This window comes from Salmo salar, chromosome 09, assembly GCF_965601325.2.
Source record: "Salmo salar chromosome 09, fSalSal1, whole genome shotgun sequence".
In the NCBI taxonomy this organism is placed as follows: domain Eukaryota; kingdom Metazoa; phylum Chordata; class Actinopteri; order Salmoniformes; family Salmonidae; genus Salmo; species Salmo salar.
In genome coordinates, this window is record NC_138299.1 from 138,780,694 (window position 1) to 138,804,528 (window position 23,835).

General features: G+C 46.7%; 1 protein-coding gene across 1 annotated transcript in view; it reads left to right on the forward strand.

The window, feature by feature from the left end:
- The window catches only part of LOC106612992 (cell adhesion molecule DSCAM), a 171,420-nt gene that overhangs the window by 117,020 nt on the left and 30,565 nt on the right, over positions 1-23,835 (forward strand). The window contains exons 12-25 of the mRNA XM_014214775.3: positions 1,412-1,608; positions 1,859-1,955; positions 2,170-2,298; positions 2,466-2,633; positions 3,141-3,211; positions 3,422-3,665; positions 5,310-5,456; positions 6,503-6,658; positions 6,875-7,008; positions 7,213-7,366; positions 7,561-7,678; positions 8,380-8,543; positions 8,717-8,815; positions 9,870-10,058. Coding sequence (XP_014070250.2) covers positions 1,412-1,608; positions 1,859-1,955; positions 2,170-2,298; positions 2,466-2,633; positions 3,141-3,211; positions 3,422-3,665; positions 5,310-5,456; positions 6,503-6,658; positions 6,875-7,008; positions 7,213-7,366; positions 7,561-7,678; positions 8,380-8,543; positions 8,717-8,815; positions 9,870-10,058 — 2,067 coding nt within the window. The remainder of the gene's footprint in view (positions 1-1,411; positions 1,609-1,858; positions 1,956-2,169; positions 2,299-2,465; positions 2,634-3,140; positions 3,212-3,421; positions 3,666-5,309; positions 5,457-6,502; positions 6,659-6,874; positions 7,009-7,212; positions 7,367-7,560; positions 7,679-8,379; positions 8,544-8,716; positions 8,816-9,869; positions 10,059-23,835) is intronic.

A 23,835-nucleotide genomic window follows, 5' to 3' on the forward strand; every position in this document is an offset into this window, starting at 1 on the left:
GGTGTGTATGTGTGTTCTATGTGAGTGTTGCCTTCTTGTGTGGATGTGTGTGTGTTCTGTGTTGGTGTGTGACTGTGTGTGTAGAAGACAGCGGAGAGGTCGAGGTTCTGAGTGTGTGTGTGGAGGGGTAGTGAGACAGCAGTGGGGCCAGAGGAGTAGTCTTGTCTGCTGTGTATGAATAATCAAAGTGGGCTCTCATCATTAAATCATAGCCGTCCTGGTGGGATAGGAGAGAGAGGAGAGAGATCACAGTTACACTGCTGCAGGGGAACATCCTCTCAGACAGTGTTTCTGAGACTTGTCATGAGTCCTCTGTGCTCGTACTACCCACTTAGTTCCTGGAGAAACAGCTTCTTTAACAGACACAGACAGACACACACAGACAGACAGACACACAGAGGAGAATGGCTAGAGCACCAGCCCCCAGACGTATCCCATTGTGTTAGCCAGTAGGATGTACTGTATATATGATCTTGTTAAACACGTACAGTAGACATACCATATGTACCTACACATTCATATACAGTACATTCTTTTGTCTGCCTTGAAGTCCATTCCTCTCGGAAACATAAGCAACAGTGCACTGCACATACAGTATGTGCAGCATTTGTATCAGATATCAGTACAGCAGGTTGTATCATCAAGGCTTTCAATGTAACTGTGATATACACAAACCTATGTGAGACAGTACAGGACTGTACGAAAAAAAAATATGAAATTTATGAAATGTATGCATTCACTACTGTAAGTTGCTCTAGTTAAGAGCGTCTGCTAAATGACTGAAATGAAATGAAATGAAATGTGTCTGTACAGTAGTAGAGGACACCTGCAGCTGTTTATAGCTGAACTGGGGTATTTCCCCAAATACAATACAATACACACACACACACACACACACACACACACACACACACACACACACACACACACACACACACACACACACACACACACACACACACACACAGCACCGCTGCTAATGAGCGTGGTGCGTCGTAGTGCCGCAACGTCAGACGAGCTCTACACACACCGCGGGTGTTCAGACTAGTCACAGCTTTCCTCTGCTCTGTAGCACCCTGTCTCTGTCTCTGTCTCTGTCTCTGTCTGAGATGCTCTGCCTCAGGAACAACACGTGAACAGTTGCTGTCTGTTTGATTGCTTACCTGAAGGCCTGTTTTTGAACCAAGGCCCGTTTTTGGTCAATGCATTGTGGGAACCAGGGAGATCTAGATAGGAGTTCATGACTCTCCATAGTTGACTATTCTCAGCCGTGACGTACTCCTTTAGGCTTTAGGGTGGCAGAGGCCAGTTAAAGGAGAATGTATGAGTCTCTGTTAAGTTACGTAGAGGTTCCAACCTCTGCTTCACTCTCTCCCTTTCTCTCCTTCTCTCCTCTCACCCTCTCTCTCAGTTCCGGCCATGATCACGTCGTACCCCAACACCACCATGGCCACGGTGGGCCAGCAGAAAGAGATGAGCTGCACGGCCCATGGGGAGAAGCCCATCATGGTGCGCTGGGAAAAGGAGGAACGCATCATCAACCCAGAGACCAGTCGCTACACCGTCGTGGTCAAAGAGGTGGCTGACGAGGTCATCTCCACTCTGAAGGTGCGCCTGAGGCCTCCACCTCAAAAGGGGGTGATGTGTATTATTGTGTTTATACTGAGCTGGTATTAGTGTAGTACGTTCTCAATATAGCATGAATGATCATAGTAGCGTTTGTGCTTGCAGTGATTGGCATTGGACATTTTGTGTAGCCTATAAAATAACCAGAGGTTATGATCAGTTGAGTTACCAAACTGTTTTGGTGTATTATGGAGATGTTTCCTGGTTGAAAACTATGTTGACCTCTCCTCAGATTTTGCCCACTGTTCGGGAAGATTCTGGATTCTTCTCCTGCCATGCCATCAACTCCTATGGTGAAGACAGAGGGATCATTCAGTTAACAGTGCAAGGTAAACCCCTGGCTTCAGCTCCAGCTTCTTAAGCTGTTTCTGCATAGTGGTACCTTTTTGTTGCTACTGTAAGTTTTTCCTGACCACATCAGCTAGTATCTCTGGGCCTTAGTTAACTTGAGCCTGCAGTTTGTTTTCTCCTGGTCAGGTCAACTAAGTGAACAGATAAACCTCTCTATCTAATCTGTGTGTGTGTGGTGTTAAACCCTTTTAGAACCTCCGGACCCTCCCGAGGTGGAGATCCGAGAGGTCAGAGACCGGACAATTGCCCTCCGCTGGACCATGGGCTTTGACGGAAACAGCCCCATCACAGGATATGACATTGAGTGCAAGAACAAGTCAGGTAGGGCTGGCACAGAGGCCTATGGAATAATGTGAGAAATCCATATGAAATTCCATATGACATAGTTATAACTAAATCTTTTTTTTGCATTAGCTAACTTGTTTGTTGTTGGTTGTCATGTCATACAGAGATGCTAATAGGTTCATTGCGTTTGGCCCCCCCCCCAGCCTCATGGAATTCAGCCCAGATAACCAAAGATGTGTCCCCCCAGCTGAACCAGGCCACCATTATAGAGCTGCACCCCTCCTCCACCTACAACATCCGCATATTCGCCAAGAACGACATCGGCAAGAGCGACACCAGCAACGAGCTCACCATCACCACTGACGAAGCAGGTCGGCCCACACAGATCTGTCCTTCACTGGGTCAAAACATCATGTAGTTATGTTCAAAACCAGTTTGACACATATTCTGTTGGTCTTCAGATTTTAGCCATGGATATGTGTTTTTTTCAATTATGATATTTTCTTGAATATAGTAAAGGTCCATCGCTCGTTCATAACTAGAGCAAAGGGATTCCTAGCGCTGTAGCACCATCTAGTGAGATATTTACTCAAAATAATGAATGTCTGAATTGACTCAGTCAATGATGGTGGGTTATAAAAATGATTCAAAAAGGACTTTTACCATTGCATTTTTGTTTCACAGTTCTGGTCTACTTAAGGGGTGGCTCTCCCATAGACACCAATGCGATAGCAGGTCTGGTCTACTTAGTTCACGCGCCACGCACCAACCAGAAAAAAAGGAGCCTATGAAATGTCTTGCTTTCTCTATCATCTCTGCAACAGTCAACTGACTCTCTCATAAGAGTATTTTATGTTAATATTACACCTGTTCTACAGCCCCCGATGGCCCTCCACAGGAAGTACAACTGGAGGCCACCTCTCCACAAAGCATCAAAGTCACCTGGAAGGTACTGTGTCCTCATGGTGTTAAACAGAGCTATTTTCCTGTTTCTATCGATGTCTATGTACAGTCTGATCGTATGATATGACAATAGTAATGCAGAGCATTTGACCAAACGTTTTACCCTAATTATAAGCAAAAGGATGGCAGCATTTGAACATATTTTACAGCATTTGAACATATTGTCGTTGTCCCCCATTCTCTTCCTCCTCCTCAGGCCCCCCACAAGCACCTTCAGAATGGGGTGATCCGGGGCTACCAGGTGGGTTACAGAGAGTACAGCTCTGGAGGCAGCTTCCAGTTTAACATCATCAGCATGGACACCACAGGGGACAGCAGCGAGAGCATCACCCTGGACAACCTGAGGAAGTTCACTGAGTATGGGGTGGTGGTGCAGGCAGCTAACCGTGCTGGCACCGGCCCCTCATCTCAGGAGGTCATCACCAAAACACTGGAGGATGGTTAGTACGGATCAGGGGGTTAAGGAGTGGGGTTGGGTTGGGTAGGGATTAGTGTTTGTGTTTAGTTTACTTCTTAATAGCATTAGAACGTTGCAGTGTGAAAATGTAATTGCCGTAGGTAGACTATCATCTTCTGGATGATTGCTGAATTACCTCAAACCAAAATATTTGAAATCACTAATACAGTAAGAAGCCAGTAGCAGGAGATATTGCAGCCTAGTCTGAACAAAAATATAAACGCAACGTGCAAAAATGTCAAAGATTTTACTGAGTTAAAGTTCATATAGGCCCTAATCTATGGATTTCACATGACTGGGAATACAGATATGCATCTTTTGGTCACAGATACCTTTAAAAAAAAGTAGGGGCATGATCAGAAAACCAGTCAGTATCTGGGTGACAACCATTTGCCTCGTGCAGCGCGACACATCTCATAGAGTTGATCAGGTTGTTGTGGCCTGTGGAATGTTGTCACACTCCTCTTCAATGGCTGTGCGAAGTTGCTGAATATTGGCGGGAACTGGAATACGCTGTCGTACACGTCGACCCAGAGCATCCCAAACGTGCTCAATGGGTGACATGTCTGGTGAGTATGCAGGCCATGGAAGAACTGGGCCATTTTCAGCTTCCAGGAATTGTGTACAGATTCTTGTGACATGGGGCCGTGCATTATCATGCTGAAACATGAGGTGATGGCGGCGGATGAATGGCACGACAATGGCCTCAGGATCTTGTCACTGTATATCTGTGCATTGAAATTGCCATCAATAAAATGCAATTGTGTTCGTTGTCCGTAGCTTATGCCTGCCCATACCATAACCCCACCGCCACCATGGGGCACTCTGTTCACAAAGTTGACATCAACAAACCGCTCGCTCACACAACGCTATACATGCTGTCTGCCATCTACCCCGTACAGTTGAAACTGGGATTAATCCGTGAAGCGCACACTTCTCCAGCATGCCAGTGACCATCGAAGGTGAGCATGTGCCCACTGAAGTCGGTTACGACACCGAACTGCAGTCAGGTCAAGACCCTGGTGAATGCGACAAGCACGCAGATGAGCTTCCCTGAGACGGTTTCTGACAGTTTGCATAGAATTTATTTGGTTGTACAAACCCACAGTTTCATCAAGTGTTCCCGGTAGCTGGTCTCAGACGATCCTGCAGGTGAAGAAGCCAGATGTGGTTATACGTGGTCTGCGGTTGTAAGGCCGGTTGGACGTACTGCCAAATTCTCTAAAACGACGTTGGAGGTGGGTTATGGTAGATAAATGAACATTCAATTCTCTGGCAACAGCTCTGGTGGACATTCCTGCAGCCAATTGCCAACACTGCACATTTTACAGTGGATTTTATTGTTCCCAGCAAAAGGTGCACCTGTATAATGATCATGCTGTTTATCAGCTTCTTAATATGCCACACCTGTCAGGTGGATGGATTATCTTGGCAAAGGAGAAATACTCACTAACAGGGATATAAACACATTTTTGCACAACATTTAAGAGAAGTAAGCTTTTTGTCCATTTTTATTTCAACTCATGAAACATTGGACCAACACCATACATGTTGCATATATATATTTGTTCAGGGTACCATTGTCTATACATGTCCTAACTTCGGTTCCCCTCCTGTCCCTTGACAGTCCCCTCGCGTCCCCCTGAGAATGTCCTGGCCATGGCCAAGTCTCCAGAAGTCATCTCTCTGTCCTGGTTGACCCTGCCCAAAGAGGCCCTCAATGGAAACCTGCAGGGCTACCGAGTCATCTACTGGGCCAACCTGGCAGATGGAGGTAGGGTTTATTAACTCACGCTCAGAACACTTAGCGGACCACTGGTGGTAGGAGCACTATGATCATAATGGTTTTAGCCCATTCTTTCATTTTCTATATTAACTGCTATGTAGCGTGTCATTCATCTTGTACTTGACAGATTTGTGCCACTAGGTGAGGCTGTGGTTTAGTTTTTAGTTTTCTCAACAGGCAACACTAGATCATGGGTGTGCCTTGTTGAATGTTTGCAATATCTCAGCAACGTTGCCATTTTCTCCTCAATTTCATTCTGCCAGTGTTGGTTCAAATTAGTTACAAATGACACTTCTAGCTTTACTTACAAATCAACTATCCAATGAGTATTATATCTCAATAGACATATATCCATTAAAAACGGGCTCCTGTTCTGTATATAATGTAGTTTATTAGTTGTTTAGTAGCTTCATTCTAGATGAGGTGGGTTATTTGGATGGAGGTACCATGGGGCCAGAGTGGGCAGCACCCAGACCTAACACGCTGCTCCCAGGCCCTGTGGATGGGATCCAGCCTGCAGCCTCTCGGGGCTCCATCAATAATTCACAAGATGCAGTAACTCACTGAGGGTCACTGCTTCAGTTCTGTCTACAAAGACACTCAGTCAAGGACACAGGAGATGCAGCAGACAGAGCACTACAGCCAGTAGTCAGTCATTACTATATCACAGATACTACCTCGGTCAAAAATCACAGTAGCTTACTGTGTATGGCAGTGGTGTAAAGTACTTTATTAAAAATACTTTAAAGTACTACTTAAGTCGTTTTTTGGGGTATCTATACTTTTACTTAAGTACTATTTTACTGGGTTACTTTCACTTTTACTTGAGTCATTTTATATTAAGGTGTCTTTACTTTTACTCAAGTATGACAATTGAGTACTTATTCCACCTCTGGTTCTAGGTTTATTGTATTATTGTGGTCACTGTAGTTCTTTTCTCATAATGCCGTCACACTGGATCATAGACTTAATTTGACATGGCGTGAGAGTGAGTGATAAAAAGGTTGTTTGTAACCGTTGTGTGACATTGACAGAGTTGGGAGAGATCAGGAACGTGACCACCTCCTACCCATCTCTGGAACTGGATGGTCTGGAGAAATACACCAACTACAGCATCCAGGTTCTGGCCTTCACCCGGGCTGGGGACGGGGTGCGCAGCGAGCAGATCTTCACCCGGACCAAGGAAGACGGTGAGATACAAATCCTGGCTTGAGATACACTTGAGATAGATGTGGATCATTGCTTTCACATTGAAATCAAAGTATGATTCCTACATAAGTTCCAACTATGCATGTAATAAAGCACTGTCTACAATGAGGCCATATAAGCCCATTTTCACTGTTTCTATTCATATATACAGAATATATGTATGTTTAACATAATATGCCCCTCCTTCCTCCCTCTAGTCCCTGGGCCTCCAGCGGGGGTTAAGAGTGCAGCCGCCACCAGCTCCGTGGTGTTTGTGTCCTGGCTCCCTCCTCTCAAACTCAACGGCATCATCAGGAAGTACATTGTCTTCTGTTCCAACCTGCACCCCACGGTACGGAGCTCTATTATTATTAACACAGCTCTCACAGCAGCCTTGAATGCTCATTACAACACTGCCTCCAGTCCTCCCATTCTGGGCTGTATTAGAAAGTCCTGTAGGGAGAGAGAAAGCTCATGAAGATTACTCCCCTGTTCAAGTTGTATGATAAATGCATAGACGTGTAACCCCCTTCCCTTTCTCCCTCCCTCTCTCCAGGTGATGAGTGAGTTTGAGGCTTCTCCTGATGTGTATTTCTACAGAGTGCCAAACCTGGCCCGCAACAGGAAGTACAGCATCTGGGTGGTTGCCGTGACAGCCGCTGGGCGAGGCAACAGCAGTGAGACCATCACAGTGGAACCTCGGGCCAAAGGTACTGCCTGTGTAACAGCGTAACTATTGAACGTTGGGAATCAAAACTGATGTTTCTGAAATATTAGTGATTGCAGTATGATGTTGATTGATATGACATCTAGGATATTGCTTGCATTCTGTTATTATTCATCATTGTTATCCATTGGAATAGAATGGTAAAGTCACAGGGATGCATGTGTGTAACCCCCCTAGCTCCTGCCAGGATCCTGACGTTCAACGGAACAGTGACTACACCCTGGATGAAGGACATCATTCTGCCCTGCAAGGCGGTCGGAGATCCACCCCCCACCATCAAGTGGCTGAAGGGAAAGTAAGTCACGCCATAGAGCTGTATAGAGATCACAACGTTGTATCTGTGCCATTATGGCATTTGTGACAGCATTGGCAGCGCCATTGAAGCTATCTACATTTTCTTCTTCTTTTGATGTATGTACCATTATTTGCAGTGCTGGAGTCTTGAACCAAATATTGTCATTCATTTATGTGGCCCTGGCGGGCAGCCTCAAACTGGGCGGCGCGCCTCCAGGGCGGTCTTAGCTTTAAGCCATTTACAAACTAGGGCGGTCATATAGCTTTAAGCCATTTACAAACTAGGGCGGTCATATAGCTTTAAGCCATTTACAAACTAGGGCGGTCATATAGCTTTAAGCCATTTACAAACTAGGGCGGTCATATAGCTTTAAGCCATTTACAAACTAGGGCGGTCATATAGCTTTAAGCCATTTACAAACTATGCAAACCAATTTGAAGAAGAAGACAATGCTCTGATCATTGGCTGATCGCTCCCAACCCATAGGAATCTCCACCCAGTTGACTACTTTAAAATGATGGAAGCCTTCAATGGCAAATGTCCATGCAAAACCAGGTAATTTCCAAGTAATGATCTCTATACATCTCTATGGTCAAGGACTATCTGTCACATGATTCAGCACAATGCAGGTATGTCAAAATCGTAATCACGTTTTTACATACTGTACTGAACATCATCTGGTCAACTCTACCTCTCAACAGCAATGGTACCCCTGCCCCTGTTCTGATTGACGGACGCCGCAGTGTCCATAGCAACGGTAGCTTCATCATCCGAACGGTGAAAGCAGAGGACTCTGGGAACTACAGCTGTGTGGCCAGCAACAACTGGGGCTCTGATGAGATCACGCTCAACCTGCAGGTTCAAGGTAAGACAGAGAAAGATGCCCAAGGATAATTGTCCAATACTAATTTGTATTGGACAGTATTGAAAGGCCTTTCTACGTAGCTCTTCTGAGGACACTTTGTGGCTAGTTTGATGTAGCACAGATGCTTTGTTGTCATGGATTTTGTTATAAACATCATTCCTTTTGTTCTACAGTTCCTCCAGACCAACCACGCCTCACAGTTACCAAGACAACCACCACGTCAATCACTCTGTCCTGGATACCTGGGGACAACGGAGGAAGCTCCATCAGAGGTGAGTGACGTTAGGCCATTTAGACACAGCAGAGACACCTCTACAAGGCATAGACCTCCTTTCCGATACCCCAGTGACACTTCAACAAGACAAATATCCCCATTCACACCCACTAACTAATGACATTTCAACAAGAGATAAAGTAGACCTCCATTCAGGACACACTAACCAATGACATTTCAACAAGAGATAAAGTAGACCTCCATTCAGGACACACTAACTAATGACATTTCAACAAGAGATAAAGTAGACCTCCATTCAGGACACACTAACCAATGACATTTCAACAAGAGATAAAGTAGACCTCCATTCGGGCACTCTAACGACACCTCAAAAATTCACTGGTGACTACTAAGACACACCAATGGCACTTCAGTAACACGGCTGGTACCCTATTAGGACATTGGGTGAACAAAATAATCTTCCAAGTCCCCCCACTTCTCATTATCTTAGACAGGCTTAGTAATTGCGCTGAGTGGGGTGCTAAAAGAGTGGAGAGGGAATAGATTAAAAAGGAACAAAGAAGATTAGGTGGGTTAAAGTGGAAGATTAAACCACTCAGTCAAGAAGAAAGCCCAATCACAGAAGGAGTAGCACTGGTGATTTATCATAGCTGGTCATCCCTGGAACACAACAGGCTTCTGGCCTCTCAGGCTTTTTAACAGAGATCATAAGGGATGTCCAGGGTGATTTCCTATGGTATTTGTTTTCATGTCATGCGTCAAAGTACAGTATATTGTACAGTGCCTTATTTCCTTTTATTTGTGTAGAGTAAATATTGGCTATGATCATGTGCTTTTGTCCTGCCTTATGTGACATTTAATGTTAATCAGTTTCATTGGCATGTTTATAAGTATTTAGCCCATGTCTAAGCGCAAATACTTCAGGGTTCCACTTTGCTGTGCCAGCATTATGAGAGATTATCTGGGTAATGTAGTTATTAGGTTATTAGATTAACTTGGAGTGTGTTGGGAGAGATGTTACAGTTATGCCCCCCCCCCCCCCTCTCTCTCTCTCTCTCTCTCTCTCTCTCTCTCTCTCTCTCTCTCTCTAGGCTACATCCTGCAGTACTCAGAGGACAACAGTGAGCAGTGGGGAAGCTTTCCCATTAGCCCTAGCGAGCGCTCGTACCGTCTGGAGAACCTGAAGTGTGGCACTTGGTACAAGTTCACCCTGACTGCTCAGAACGGAGTGGGGCCCGGACGCATCAGTGAGATCATTGAAGCAAAGACCCACGGAAAAGGTAGAGTCTCTATTGCAGGGATGGGCTATAGGTAGAGTCTCTATAGCAGGGATGGGCTATAGGTAGAGTCTCTATAGCAGGGATGGGCTATAGGTAGAGTCTCTATAGCAGGGATGGGCTATAGGTAGAGTCTATATAGCAGGGATGGGCTATAGGTAGAGTCTCTATAGCAGGGATGGGCTATAGGTAGAGTCTCTATAGCGGGGATGGGCTATAGGTAGAGTCTCTATAGAGGGGGTGGGCTATAGGTAGAGTCTCTATAGCAGGGATGGTGTATAGGTTGAGTCTCTATAGCAGGGATGGGCTATAGGTAGAGTCTCTATAGCAGGGATGGGCTATAAGTAGAGTCTCTATTTCAGGGATGGGCTATAGGTAGAGTCTCTATAGCAGGGATGGGCTATAAGTAGAGTCTCTATTTCAGGGATGGGCTATAGGTAGAGTCTCTATAGCAGGGATGGGCTATAGGTAGAGTCTCTATTTCAGGGATGGGCTATAGGTAGAGTCTCTATAGCAGGGATGGGCTATAGGTTGAGTCTCTATAGCAGGGATGGGCTATAGGTAGAGTCTCTATAGCAGGGATGGGCTATAGGTAGAGTCTCTATAGCAGGGATGGGCTATAGGTTGAGTCTCTATAGCAGGGTTGGGCTATAGGTAGAGTCTCTATAGCAGGGATGGGCTATAGGTTGAGTCTCTATAGCAGGGATGGGCTATAGGTAGAGTCTCTATAGCAGGGATGGGCTATAGGTAGAGTCTCTATAGCAGGGATGGGCTATAGGTAGAGTCTCTATAGCAGGGATGGGCTATAGGTAGAGTCTCTATAGCAGGGATGGGCTATAGGTTGAGTCTCTATAGCAGGGATGGGCTATAGGTAGAGTCTCTATAGCAGGGATGGGCTATAGGTAGAGTCTCTATTTCAGGGATGGGCTATAGGTTGAGTCTCTATAGCAGGGATGGGCTATAGGTTGAGTCTCTATAGCAGGGTTGGGCTATAGGTAGAGTCTCTATAGCAGGGATGGGCTATAGGTTGAGTCTCTATAGCAGGGATGGGCTATAGGTAGAGTCTCTATAGCAGGGATGGGCTATAGGTAGAGTCTCTATAGCAGGGATGGGCTATAGGTAGAGTCTCTATAGCAGGGATGGGCTATAGGTAGAGTCTCTATAGCAGGGATGGGCTATAGGTAGAGTCTCTATAGCAGGGATGGGCTATAGGTAGAGTCTCTATTTCAGGGATGGGCTATAGGTAGAGTCTCTATAGCAGGGATGGGCTATAGGTAGAGTCTTTATAGCAGGGATGGCCTATAGGTAGAGTCTTTATAGCAGGGATGGGCTATAGGTTGAGTCTCTATAGCAGGGATGGCCTATAGGTAGAGTCTTTATAGCAGGGATGGGCTATAGGTTGAGTCTCTATAGCAGGGATGGGCTATAGATAGAGTCTTTATAGCAGGGATGGGCTATAGGTAGAGTCTTTATATCAGGGATGGGCTATAGGTTGAGTCTCTATAGCAGGGATGGGCTATAGGTAGAGTCTTTATAGCAGGGATGGGCTATAGGTTGAGTCTCTATAGCAGCGATGGGCTATAGGTAGAGTCTTTAGAGCAGGGATGGGCTATAGGTAGAGTCTTTATAGCAGGGATGGGCTATAGGTTGAGTCTCTATAGCAGGGATGGGCTATAGGTAGAGTCTTTATAGCAGGGATGGCCTATAGGTTGAGTCTCTATAGCAGGGATGGGCTATAGGTAAAGTCTCTATTGCAGGGATGGTGTATAGGTAGAGTCTCTATAGCAGGGATGGGCTATAGGTAGAGTCTTTATAGCAGGGATGGGCTATAGGTAGAGTCTTTATAGCAGGGATGGGCTATAGGTTGAGTCTCTATTGCAGGGATGGTGTATAGGTAGAGTCTCTATAGCAGGGATGGGCTATAGGTAGAGTCTCTATAGCAGGGATGGGCTATAGGTAGAGTCTTTATAGCAGGGATGGGCTATAGGTAGAGTCTCTATAGCAGGGATGGGCTATAGGTAGAGTCTCTATTGCAGGGATGGTGCTATAGGTAGAGTCTCTATAGCAGGGATGGGCTATAGGTAGAGTCTCTATAGCAGGGATGGGCTATAGGTAGAGTCTCTATAGCAGGGATGGGCTATAGGTAGAGTCTCTATAGCAGGGATGGGCTATAGGTAGAGTCTCTATAGCAGGGATGGGCTATAGGTAGAGTCTCTATAGCAGGGATGGGCTATAGGTAGAGTCTCTATTTCAGGGATGGGCTATAGGTAGAGTCTATATTTCAGGGATGGGCTATAGGTAGAGTCTATATTTCAGGGATGGGCTGTAGGTAGAGTCTCTATTTCAGGGATGGGCTATAGGTAGAGTCTATATTTCAGGGATGGGCTATAGGTAGAGTCTCTATAGCAGGGATGGGCTATAGGTAGAGTCTCTATAGCAGGGATGGGCTATAGGTAGAGTCTCTATAGCAGGGATGGGCTATAGGTAGAGTCTCTATAGCAGGGATGGGCTATAGGTAGAGTCTCTATAGCAGGGATGGGCTATAGGTAGAGTCTCTATAGCAGGGATGGGCTATAGGTAGAGTCTCTATAGCAGGGATGGGCTATAGGTAGAGTCTCTATAGCAGGGATGGGCTATAGGTAGAGTCTCTATAGCAGGGATGGGCTATAGGTAGAGTCTCTATAGCAGGGATGGGCTATAGGTAGAGTCTCTATAGCAGGGATGGGCTATAGGTAGAGTCTCTATTGCAGGGATGGGCTATAGGTAGAGTCTCTATAGCAGGGATGGGCTATAGGTAGAGTCTCTATAGCAGGGATGGGCTATAGGTTGAGTCTCTATAGCAGGGATGGGCTATAGGTAGAGTCTCTATAGCAGGGATGGGCTATAGGTAGAGTCTTTATAGCAGGGATGGGCTATAGGTTGAGTCTCTATAGCAGGGATGGGCTATAGGTAGAGTCTCTATAGCAGGGATGGGCTATAGGTAGAGTCTCTATAGCAGGGATGGGCTATAGGTAGAGTCTCTATAGCAGGGATGGGCTATAGGTAGAGTCTATATAGCAGGGATGGGCTATAGGTTGAGTCTCTATAGCAGGGATGGGCTATAGGTAGAGTCTCTATAGCAGGGATGGGCTATAGGTTGAGTCTCTATAGCAGGGATGGGCTATAGGTAGAGTCTCTATAGCAGGGATGGGCTATAGGTAGAGTCTCTATAGCAGGGATGGCCTATAGGTTGAGTCTCTATAGCAGGGATGGGCTATAGGTAGAGTCTCTATAGCAGGGATGGTGCTATAGGTAGAGTCTCTATAGCAGGGATGGGCTATAGGTAGAGTCTCTATAGCAGGGATGGGCTATAGGTAGAGTCTCTATAGCAGGGATGGGCTATAGGTAGAGTCTCTATTGCAGGGATGGTGCTATAGGTAGAGTCTCTATAGCAGGGATGGGCTATAGGTAGAGTCTCTATAGCAGGGATGGGCTATAGGTAGAGTCTTTATAGCAGGGATGGGCTATAGGTAGAGTCTTCATAGCAGGGATGGGCTATAGGTTGAGTCTCTATAGCAGGGATGGTGCTATAGGTAGAGTCTCTATAGCAGGGATGGGCTATAGGTAGAGTCTTTATAGCAGGGATGGGCTATAGGTTGAGTCTCTATAGCAGGGATGGGCTATAGGTAGAGTCTCTATAGCAGGGATGGGCTATAGGTAGAGTCTCTATAGCAGGGATGGGCTATAGGTAGAGTCTCTATAGCAGGGATGGGCTATAGGTAGAGTCTTTATAGCAGGGATGGGCTATAGGTAGAGTCTCTATAGCAGGGATGGGCTATAGGTAGAGTCTTTATAGCAGGGATGGGCTATAGGTAGAGTCTCTATAGCAGGGATGGGCTATAGGTAGAGTCTCTATAGCAGGGATGGGCTATAGGTAGAGTCTCTATAGCAGGGATGGGCTATAGGTTGAGTCTCTATAGCAGGGATGGGCTATAGGTAGAGTCTCTATAGCAGGGATGGGCTATAGGTAGAGTCTCTATAGCAGGGATGGGCTATAGGTAGAGTCTCTATAGCAGGGATGGGCTATAGGTAGAGTCTCTATAGCAGGGATGGGCTATAGGTAGAGTCTCTATAGCAGGGATGGGCTATAGGTAGAGTCTCTATAGCAGGGATGGGCTATAGGTAGAGTCTCTATAGCAGGGATGGGCTATAGGTAGAGTCTCTATAGCAGGGATGGGCTATAGGTAGAGTCTCTATAGCAGGGATGGGCTATAGGTAGAGTCTCTATAGCAGGGATGGGCTATAGGTAGAGTCTCTATAGCAGGGATGGGCTATAGGTAGAGTCTCTATAGCAGGGATGGGCTATAGGTAGAGTCTCTATAGCAGGGATGGGCTATAGGTAGAGTCTCTATAGCAGGGATGGGCTATAGGTAGAGTCTCTATAGCAGGGATGGGCTATAGGTAGAGTCTCTATTTCAGGGATGGGCTATAGGTAGAGTCTATATAGCAGGGATGGGCTGTAGGTAGAGTCTCTATAGCAGGGATGGGCTATAGGTAGAGTCTATATAGCAGGGATGGGCTATAGGTAGAGTCTCTATAGCAGGGATGGGCTATAGGTAGAGTCTCTATAGCAGGGATGGGCTATAGGTAGAGTCTCTATAGCAGGGATGGGCTATAGGTAGAGTCTCTATAGCAGGGATGGGCTATAGGTAGAGTCTCTATAGCAGGGATGGGCTATAGGTAGAGTCTCTATAGCAGGGATGGGCTATAGGTAGAGTCTCTATTGCAGGGATGGGCTATAGGTAGAGTCTCTATAGCAGGGATGGGCTATAGGTAGAGTCTCTATAGCAGGGATGGGCTATAGGTAGAGTCTCTATAGCAGGGATGGGCTATAGGTGGAGTCTCTATAGCAGGGATGGGCTATAGGTAGAGTCTCTATAGCAGGGATGGGCTATAGGTAGAGTCTCTATAGCAGGGATGGCCTATAGGTAGAGTCTCTATAGCAGGGATGGGCTATAGGTAGAGTCTCTATAGCAGGGATGGGCTATAGGTAGAGTCTCTATAGCAGGGATGGGCTATAGGTAGAGTCTCTATAGCAGGGATGGGCTATAGGTAGAGTCTCTATAGCAGGGATGGGCTATAGGTAGAGTCTCTATTGCAGGGATGGTGCTATAGGTAGAGTCTTTATAGCAGGGATGGGCTATAGGTAGAGTCTCTATAGCAGGGATGGGCTATAGGTTGAGTCTCTTGCAGGGATGGTGCTATAGGTAGAGTCTCTATAGCAGGGATGGGCTATAGGTAGAGTCTTTATAGCAGGGATGGGCTATAGGTTGAGTCTCTATAGAAGGGATGGGCTATAGGTAGAGTCTCTATAGCAGGGATGGGCTATAGGTAGAGTCTCTATAGCAGGGATGGGCTATAGGTCGAGTCTCTATAGCAGGGATGGGCTATAGGTAGAGTCTATATTTCAGGGATGGGCTATAGGTAGAGTCTATATTTCAGGGATGGGCTATAGGTAGAGTCTATAGCAGGGATGGGCTATAGGTAGAGTCTCTATAGCAGGGATGGGCTATAGGTAGAGTCTATATTTCAGGGATGGGCTATAGGTAGAGTCTATATTTCAGGGATGGGCTATAGGTAGAGTCTCTATTGCAGGGATGGGCTATAGGTAGAGTCTCTATTGCAGGGATGGGCTATAGGTAGAGTCTCTATAGCAGGGATGGGCTATAGGTAGAGTCTCTATAGCAGGGATGGGCTATAGGTAGAGTCTCTATAGCAGGGATGGGCTATAGGTGGAGTCTCTATAGCAGGGATGGGCTATAGGTAGAGTCTCTATTGCAGGGATGGGCTATAGGTAGAGTCTCTATAGCAGGGATGGGCTATAGGTAGAGTCTCTATAGCAGGGATGGGCTATAGGTAGAGTCTCTATTGCAGGGATGGGCTATAGGTAGAGTCTCTATAGCAGGGATGGGCTATAGGTAGAGTCTCTATAGCAGGGATGGTGCTATAGGTTGAGTCTCTATAGCAAGGATGGGCTATAGGTAGAGTCTCTATTTCAGGGATGGGCTATAGGTAGAGTCTCTATAGCAGGGATGGGCTATAGGTAGAGTCTCTATAGCAGGGATGGGCTATAGGTAGAGTCTCTATAGCAGGGATGGGCTATAGGTAGAGTCTCTATAGCAGGGATGGGCTATAGGTTGAGTCTCTATAGCAGGGATGGGCTATAGGTAGAGTCTCTATAGCAGGGATGGGCTATAGGTTGAGTCTCTATAGCAGGGATGGGCTATAGGTAGAGTCTCTATAGCAGGGATGGGCTATAGGTAGAGTCTCTATAGCAGGGATGGGCTATAGGTAGAGTCTCTATAGCAGGGATGGGCTATAGGTAGAGTCTTTATAGCAGGGATGGGCTATAGGTAGAGTCTTTATAGCAGGGATGGGCTATAGGTTGAGTCTCTATAGCAGGGATGGGCTATAGGTAGAGTCTCTATAGCAGGGATGGGCTATAGGTAGAGTCTCTATAGCAGGGATGGGCTATAGGTTGAGTCTCTATAGCAGGGATGGGCTATAGGTAGAGTCTCTATAGCAGGGATGGGCTATAGGTTGAGTCTCTATAGCAGGGATGGGCTATAGGTAGAGTCTCTATAGCAGGGATGGGCTATAGGTAGAGTCTCTATAGCAGGGATGGGCTATAGGTAGAGTCTCTATAGCAGGGATGGGCTATAGGTAGAGTCTCTATAGCAGGGATGGGCTATAGGTAGAGTCTCTATAGCAGGGATGGGCTATAGGTAGAGTCTCTATAGCAGGGATGGGCTATAGGTAGAGTCTCTATAGCAGGGATGGGCTATAGGTAGAGTCTCTATAGCAGGGATGGGCTATAGGTAGAGTCTCTATAGCAGGGATGGGCTATAGGTAGAGTCTCTATAGCAGGGATGGGCTATAGGTAGAGTCTTTATAGCAGGGATGGGCTATAGGTAGAGTCTCTATAGCAGGGATGGGCTATAGGTAGAGTCTCTATAGCAGGGATGGGCTATAGGTAGAGTCTCTATAGCAGGGATGGGCTATAGGTAGAGTCTCTATAGCAGGGATGGGCTATAGGTAGAGTCTCTATAGCAGGGATGGGCTATAGGTAGAGTCTCTATAGCAGGGATGGGCTATAGGTAGAGTCTTTATAGCAGGGATGGGCTATAGGTAGAGTCTCTATAGCAGGGATGGGCTATAGGTAGAGTCTCTATAGCAGGGATGGGCTATAGGTAGAGTCTCTATAGCAGGGATGGGCTATAGGTAGAGTCTCTATAGCAGGGATGGGCTATAGGTAGAGTCTCTATAGCAGGGATGGGCTATAGGTAGAGTCTCTATAGCAGGGATGGGCTATAGGTAGAGTCTCTATAGCAGGGATGGGCTATAGGTAGAGTCTCTATAGCAGGGATGGGCTATAGGTAGAGTCTCTATAGCAGGGATGGGCTATAGGTAGAGTCTCTATAGCAGGGATGGGCTATAGGTAGAGTCTCTATAGCAGGGATGGGCTATAGGTAGAGTCTCTATAGCAGGGATGGGCTATAGGTAGAGTCTCTATAGCAGGGATGGGCTATAGGTAGAGTCTCTATAGCAGGGATGGGCTATAGGTAGAGTCTCTATAGCAGGGATGGGCTATAGGTAGAGTCTCTATAGCAGGGATGGGCTATAGGTAGAGTCTCTATAGCAGGGATGGGCTATAGGTAGAGTCTCTATAGCAGGGATGGGCTATAGGTAGAGTCTCTATAGCAGGGATGGGCTATAGGTAGAGTCTCTATAGCAGGGATGGGCTATAGGTAGAGTCTCTATAGCAGGGATGGGCTATAGGTAGAGTCTCTATAGCAGGGATGGGCTATAGGTAGAGTCTCTATAGCAGGGATGGGCTATAGGTAGAGTCTCTATAGCAGGGATGGGCTATAGGTAGAGTCTCTATAGCAGGGATGGGCTATAGGTAGAGTCTCTATAGCAGGGATGGGCTATAGGTAGAGTCTCTATAGCAGGGATGGGCTATAGGTAGAGTCTCTATAGCAGGGATGGGCTATAGGTAGAGTCTCTATTGCAGGGATGGGCTATAGGTAGAGTCTCTATAGCAGGGATGGGCTATAGGTAGAGTCTCTATAGCAGGGATGGGCTATAGGTAGAGTCTCTATAGCAGGGATGGGCTATAGGTAGAGTCTCTATAGCAGGGATGGGCTATAGGTAGAGTCTCTATAGCAGGGATGGGCTATAGGTAGAGTCTCTATAGCAGGGATGGGCTATAGGTAGAGTCTCTATAGCAGGGATGGGCTATAGGTAGAGTCTCTATAGCAGGGATGGGCTATAGGTAGAGTCTCTATAGCAGGGATGGGCTATAGGTAGAGTCTCTATAGCAGGGATGGGCTATAGGTAGAGTCTCTATAGCAGGGATGGGCTATAGGTAGAGTCTCTATAGCAGGGATGGGCTATAGGTAGAGTCTCTATAGCAGGGATGGGCTATAGGTAGAGTCTCTATAGCAGGGATGGGCTATAGGTAGAGTCTCTATAGCAGGGATGGGCTATAGGTTGAGTCTCTATAGCAGGGATGGGCTATAGGTAGAGTCTCTATAGCAGGGATGGGCTATAGGTAGAGTCTCTATAGCAGGGATGGGCTATAGGTAGAGTCTCTATAGCAGGGATGGGCTATAGGTAGAGTCTCTATAGCAGGGATGGGCTATAGGTAGAGTCTCTATAGCAGGGATGGGCTATAGGTAGAGTCTCTATAGCAGGGATGGGCTATAGGTAGAGTCTCTATAGCAGGGATGGGCTATAGGTAGAGTCTCTATAGCAGGGATGGGCTATAGGTAGAGTCTCTATAGCAGGGATGGGCTATAGGTAGAGTCTCTATAGCAGGGATGGGCTATAGGTAGAGTCTCTATAGCAGGGATGGGCTATAGGTAGAGTCTCTATAGCAGGGATGGGCTATAGGTAGAGTCTCTATAGCAGGGATGGGCTATAGGTAGAGTCTCTATAGCAGGGATGGGCTATAGGTAGAGTCTCTATAGCAGGGATGGGCTATAGGTAGAGTCTCTATAGCAGGGATGGGCTATAGGTAGAGTCTCTATAGCAGGGATGGGCTATAGGTAGAGTCTCTATAGCAGGGATGGGCTATAGGTAGAGTCTCTATAGCAGGGATGGGCTATAGGTAGAGTCTCTATAGCAGGGATGGGCTATAGGTAGAGTCTCTATAGCAGGGATGGGCTATAGGTAGAGTCTCTATAGCAGGGATGGGCTATAGGTAGAGTCTCTATAGCAGGGATGGGCTATAGGTAGAGTCTCTATAGCAGGGATGGGCTATAGGTAGAGTCTCTATAGCAGGGATGGGCTATAGGTAGAGTCTCTATAGCAGGGATGGGCTATAGGTAGAGTCTCTATAGCAGGGATGGGCTATAGGTAGAGTCTCTATAGCAGGGATGGGCTATAGGTAGAGTCTCTATAGCAGGGATGGGCTATAGGTAGAGTCTCTATAGCAGGGATGGGCTATAGGTAGAGTCTCTATTTCAGGGATGGGCTATAGGTAGAGTCTCTATAGCAGGGATGGGCTATAGGTAGAGTCTCTATAGCAGGGATGGGCTATAGGTAGAGTCTCTATAGCAGGGATGGGCTATAGGTAGAGTCTCTATAGCAGGGATGGGCTATAGGTAGAGTCTCTATAGCAGGGATGGGCTATAGGTAGAGTCTCTATAGCAGGGATGGGCTATAGGTAGAGTCTCTATAGCAGGGATGGGCTATAGGTAGAGTCTCTATAGCAGGGATGGGCTATAGGTAGAGTCTCTATAGCAGGGATGGGCTATAGGTAGAGTCTCTATAGCAGGGATGGGCTATAGGTAGAGTCTCTATAGCAGGGATGGGCTATAGGTAGAGTCTCTATAGCAGGGATGGGCTATAGGTAGAGTCTCTATAGCAGGGATGGGCTATAGGTAGAGTCTCTATAGCAGGGATGGGCTATAGGTAGAGTCTCTATAGCAGGGATGGGCTATAGGTAGAGTCTCTATAGCAGGGATGGGCTATAGGTAGAGTCTCTATAGCAGGGATGGGCTATAGGTTGAGTCTCTATAGCAGGGATGGGCTATAGGTAGAGTCTCTATAGCAGGGATGGGCTATAGGTAGAGTCTCTATAGCAGGGATGGGCTATAGGTAGAGTCTCTATAGCAGGGATGGGCTATAGGTAGAGTCTCTATAGCAGGGATGGGCTATAGGTAGAGTCTATATAGCAGGGATGGGCTATAGGTAGAGTCTCTATAGCAGGGATGGGCTATAGGTAGAGTCTCTATAGCAGGGATGGGCTATAGGTAGAGTCTCTATAGCAGGGATGGGCTATAGGTAGAGTCTCTATTTCAGGGATGGGCTATAGGTAGAGTCTCTATAGCAGGGATGGGCTATAGGTAGAGTCTCTATAGCAGGGATGGGCTATAGGTAGAGTCTCTATAGCAGGGATGGGCTATAGGTAGAGTCTCTATAGCAGGGATGGGCTATAGGTAGAGTCTATATTTCAGGGATGGGCTATAGGTAGAGTCTCTATAGCAGGGATGGGCTATAGGTAGAGTCTCTATAGCAGGGATGGGCTATAGGTAGAGTCTCTATAGCAGGGATGGGCTATAGGTAGAGTCTCTATAGCAGGGATGGGCTATAGGTAGAGTCTCTATAGCAGGGATGGGCTATAGGTAGAGTCTCATTGCAGGGATGGGCTATAGGTAGAGTCTCTATAGCAGGGATGGGCTATAGGTCGAGTCTTTATAGCAGGGATGGGCTATAGGTAGAGTCTCTATAGCAGGGATGGGCTATAGGTAGAGTCTCTATTTCAGGGATGGGCTATAGGTAGAGTCTCTATAGCAGGGATGGGCTATAGGTAGAGTCTCTATTTCAGGGATGGGCTATAGGTAGAGTCTTTATAGCAGGGATGGGCTATAGGTAGAGTCTCTATAGCAGGGATGGGCTATAGGTAGAGTCTCTATAGCAGGGATGGGCTATAGGTAGAGTCTCTATAGCAGGGATGGGTGATAGGTAGAGTGTATATTTCAGGGATGGGCTATAGGTAGAGTCTATATTTCAGGGATGGGCTATAGGTAGAGTCTCTATAGCCGGGATGGGCTATAGGTAGAGTCTTTATAGCAGGGATGGGCTATAGGTAGAGTCTCTATTGCAGGGATGGTGTATAGGTAGAGTCTCTATAGCAGGGATGGGCTATAGGTAGAGTCTTTATAGCAGGGATGGGCTATAGGTTGAGTCTCTATTGCAGGGATGGTGTATAGGTAGAGTCTCTATAGCAGGGATGGGCTATAGGTAGAGTCTCTATAGCAGGGATGGGCTATAGGTAGAGTCTCTATAGCAGGGATGGGCTATAGGTTGAGTCTCTATAGCAGGGATGGGCTATAGGTAGAGTCTCTATAGCAGGGATGGGCTATAGGTAGAGTCTCTATAGCAGGGATGGGCTATAGGTAGAGTCTATATTTCAGGGATGGGCTATAGGTAGAGTCTCTATAGCAGGGATGGGCTATAGGTAGAGTCTCTATAGCAGGGATGGGCTATAGGTAGAGTCTCTATAGCAGGGATGGGCTATAGGTAGAGTCTCTATAGCAGGGATGGGCTATAGGTAGAGTCTCTATAGCAGGGATGGGCTATAGGTAGAGTCTCTATAGCAGGGATGGGCTATAGGTAGAGTCTCTATAGCAGGGATGGGCTATAGGTAGAGTCTCTATAGCAGGGATGGGCTATAGGTAGAGTCTCTATAGCAGGGATGGGCTATAGGTAGAGTCTCTATAGCAGGGATGGGCTATAGGTAGAGTCTCTATAGCAGGGATGGGCTATAGGTAGAGTCTCTATAGCAGGGATGGGCTATAGGTAGAGTCTCTATAGCAGGGATGGGCTATAGGTAGAGTCTCTATAGCAGGGATGGGCTATAGGTAGAGTCTCTATAGCAGGGATGGGCTATAGGTAGAGTCTCTATAGCAGGGATGGGCTATAGGTAGAGTCTCTATAGCAGGGATGGGCTATAGGTAGAGTCTCTATAGCAGGGATGGGCTATAGGTAGAGTCTCTATAGCAGGGATGGGCTATAGGTAGAGTCTCTATAGCAGGGATGGGCTATAGGTAGAGTCTCTATAGCAGGGATGGGCTATAGGTTGAGTCTCTATAGCAGGGATGGGCTATAGGTAGAGTCTCTATTTCAGGGATGGGCTATAGGTAGAGTCTCTATAGCAGGGATGGGCTATAGGTAGAGTCTATTGCAGGGATGGGCTATAGGTAGAGTCTCTATAGCAGGGATGGGCTATAGGTCGAGTCTTTATAGCAGGGATGGGCTATAGGTAGAGTCTCTATAGCAGGGATGGGCTATAGGTAGAGTCTCTATTTCAGGGATGGGCTATAGGTAGAGTCTCTATAGCAGGGATGGGCTATAGGTAGAGTCTCTATAGCAGGGATGGGCTATAGGTAGAGTCTCTATAGCAGGGATGGGCTATAGGTAGAGTCTCTATAGCAGGGATGGGTGATAGGTAGAGTGTATATTTCAGGGATGGGCTATAGGTAGAGTCTATATTTCAGGGATGGGCTATAGGTAGAGTCTCTATAGCCGGGATGGGCTATAGGTAGAGTCTTTATAGCAGGGATGGGCTATAGGTAGAGTCTCTATTGCAGGGATGGTGTATAGGTAGAGTCTCTATAGCAGGGATGGGCTATAGGTAGAGTCTTTATAGCAGGGATGGGCTATAGGTTGAGTCTCTATTGCAGGGATGGTGTATAGGTAGAGTCTCTATAGCAGGGATGGGCTATAGGTAGAGTCTTTATAGCAGGGATGGGCTATAGGTTGAGTCTCTATAGCAGGGATGGGCTATAGGTAGAGTCTCTATAGCAGGGATGGGCTATAGGTAGAGTCTCTATAGCAGGGATGGGCTATAGGTAGAGTCTCTATAGCAGGGATGGGCTATAGGTAGATTCTCTATAGCAGGGATGGGCTATAGGTAGAGTGTATATTTCAGGGATGGGCTATAGGTAGAGTCTATATTTCAGGGATGGGCTATAGGTAGAGTCTCTATAGCAGGGATGGGCTATAGGTAGAGTCTCTATAGCAGGGATGGGCTATAGGTAGAGTCTCTATAGCAGGGATGGGCTATAGGTAGAGTCTCTATAGCAGGGATGGGCTATAGGTTGAGTCTCTATAGCAGGGATGGGCTATAGGTAGAGTCTCTATAGCTGGGATGGGCTATAGGTAGAGTCTCTATTTCAGGGATGGGCAATAGGTAGAGTCTATATTTCAGGGATGGGCTATAGGTAGAGTCTCTATAGCAGGGATGGGCTATAGGTAGAGTCTCTATAGCAGGGATGGGCTATAGGTAGAGTCTCTATAGCAGGGATGGGCTATAGGTAGAGTTTCTATAGCAGGGATGGGCTATAGGTTGAGTCTCTATAGCAGGGATGGGCTATAGGTAGAGTCTCTATAGCAGGGATGGGCTATAGGTAGAGTCTCTATAGCAGGGATGGGCTATAGGTTGAGTCTCTATAGCAGGGATGGGCTATAGGTAGATTCTCTATAGCAGGGATGGGCTATAGGTTGAGTCTCTATAGCAGGGATGGGCTATAGGTAGAGTCTCTATAGCAGGGATGGGCTATAGGTTGAGTCTCTATAGCAGGGATGGGCTATAGATAGAGTCTCTATAGCAGGGATGGGCTATAGGTAGAGTCTCTATAGCAGGGATGGGCTACAGGTAGAGTCTTTATAGCAGGGATGGGCTATAGGTAGAGTCTCTATAGCAGGGATGGGCTATAGGTAGAGTCTCTAT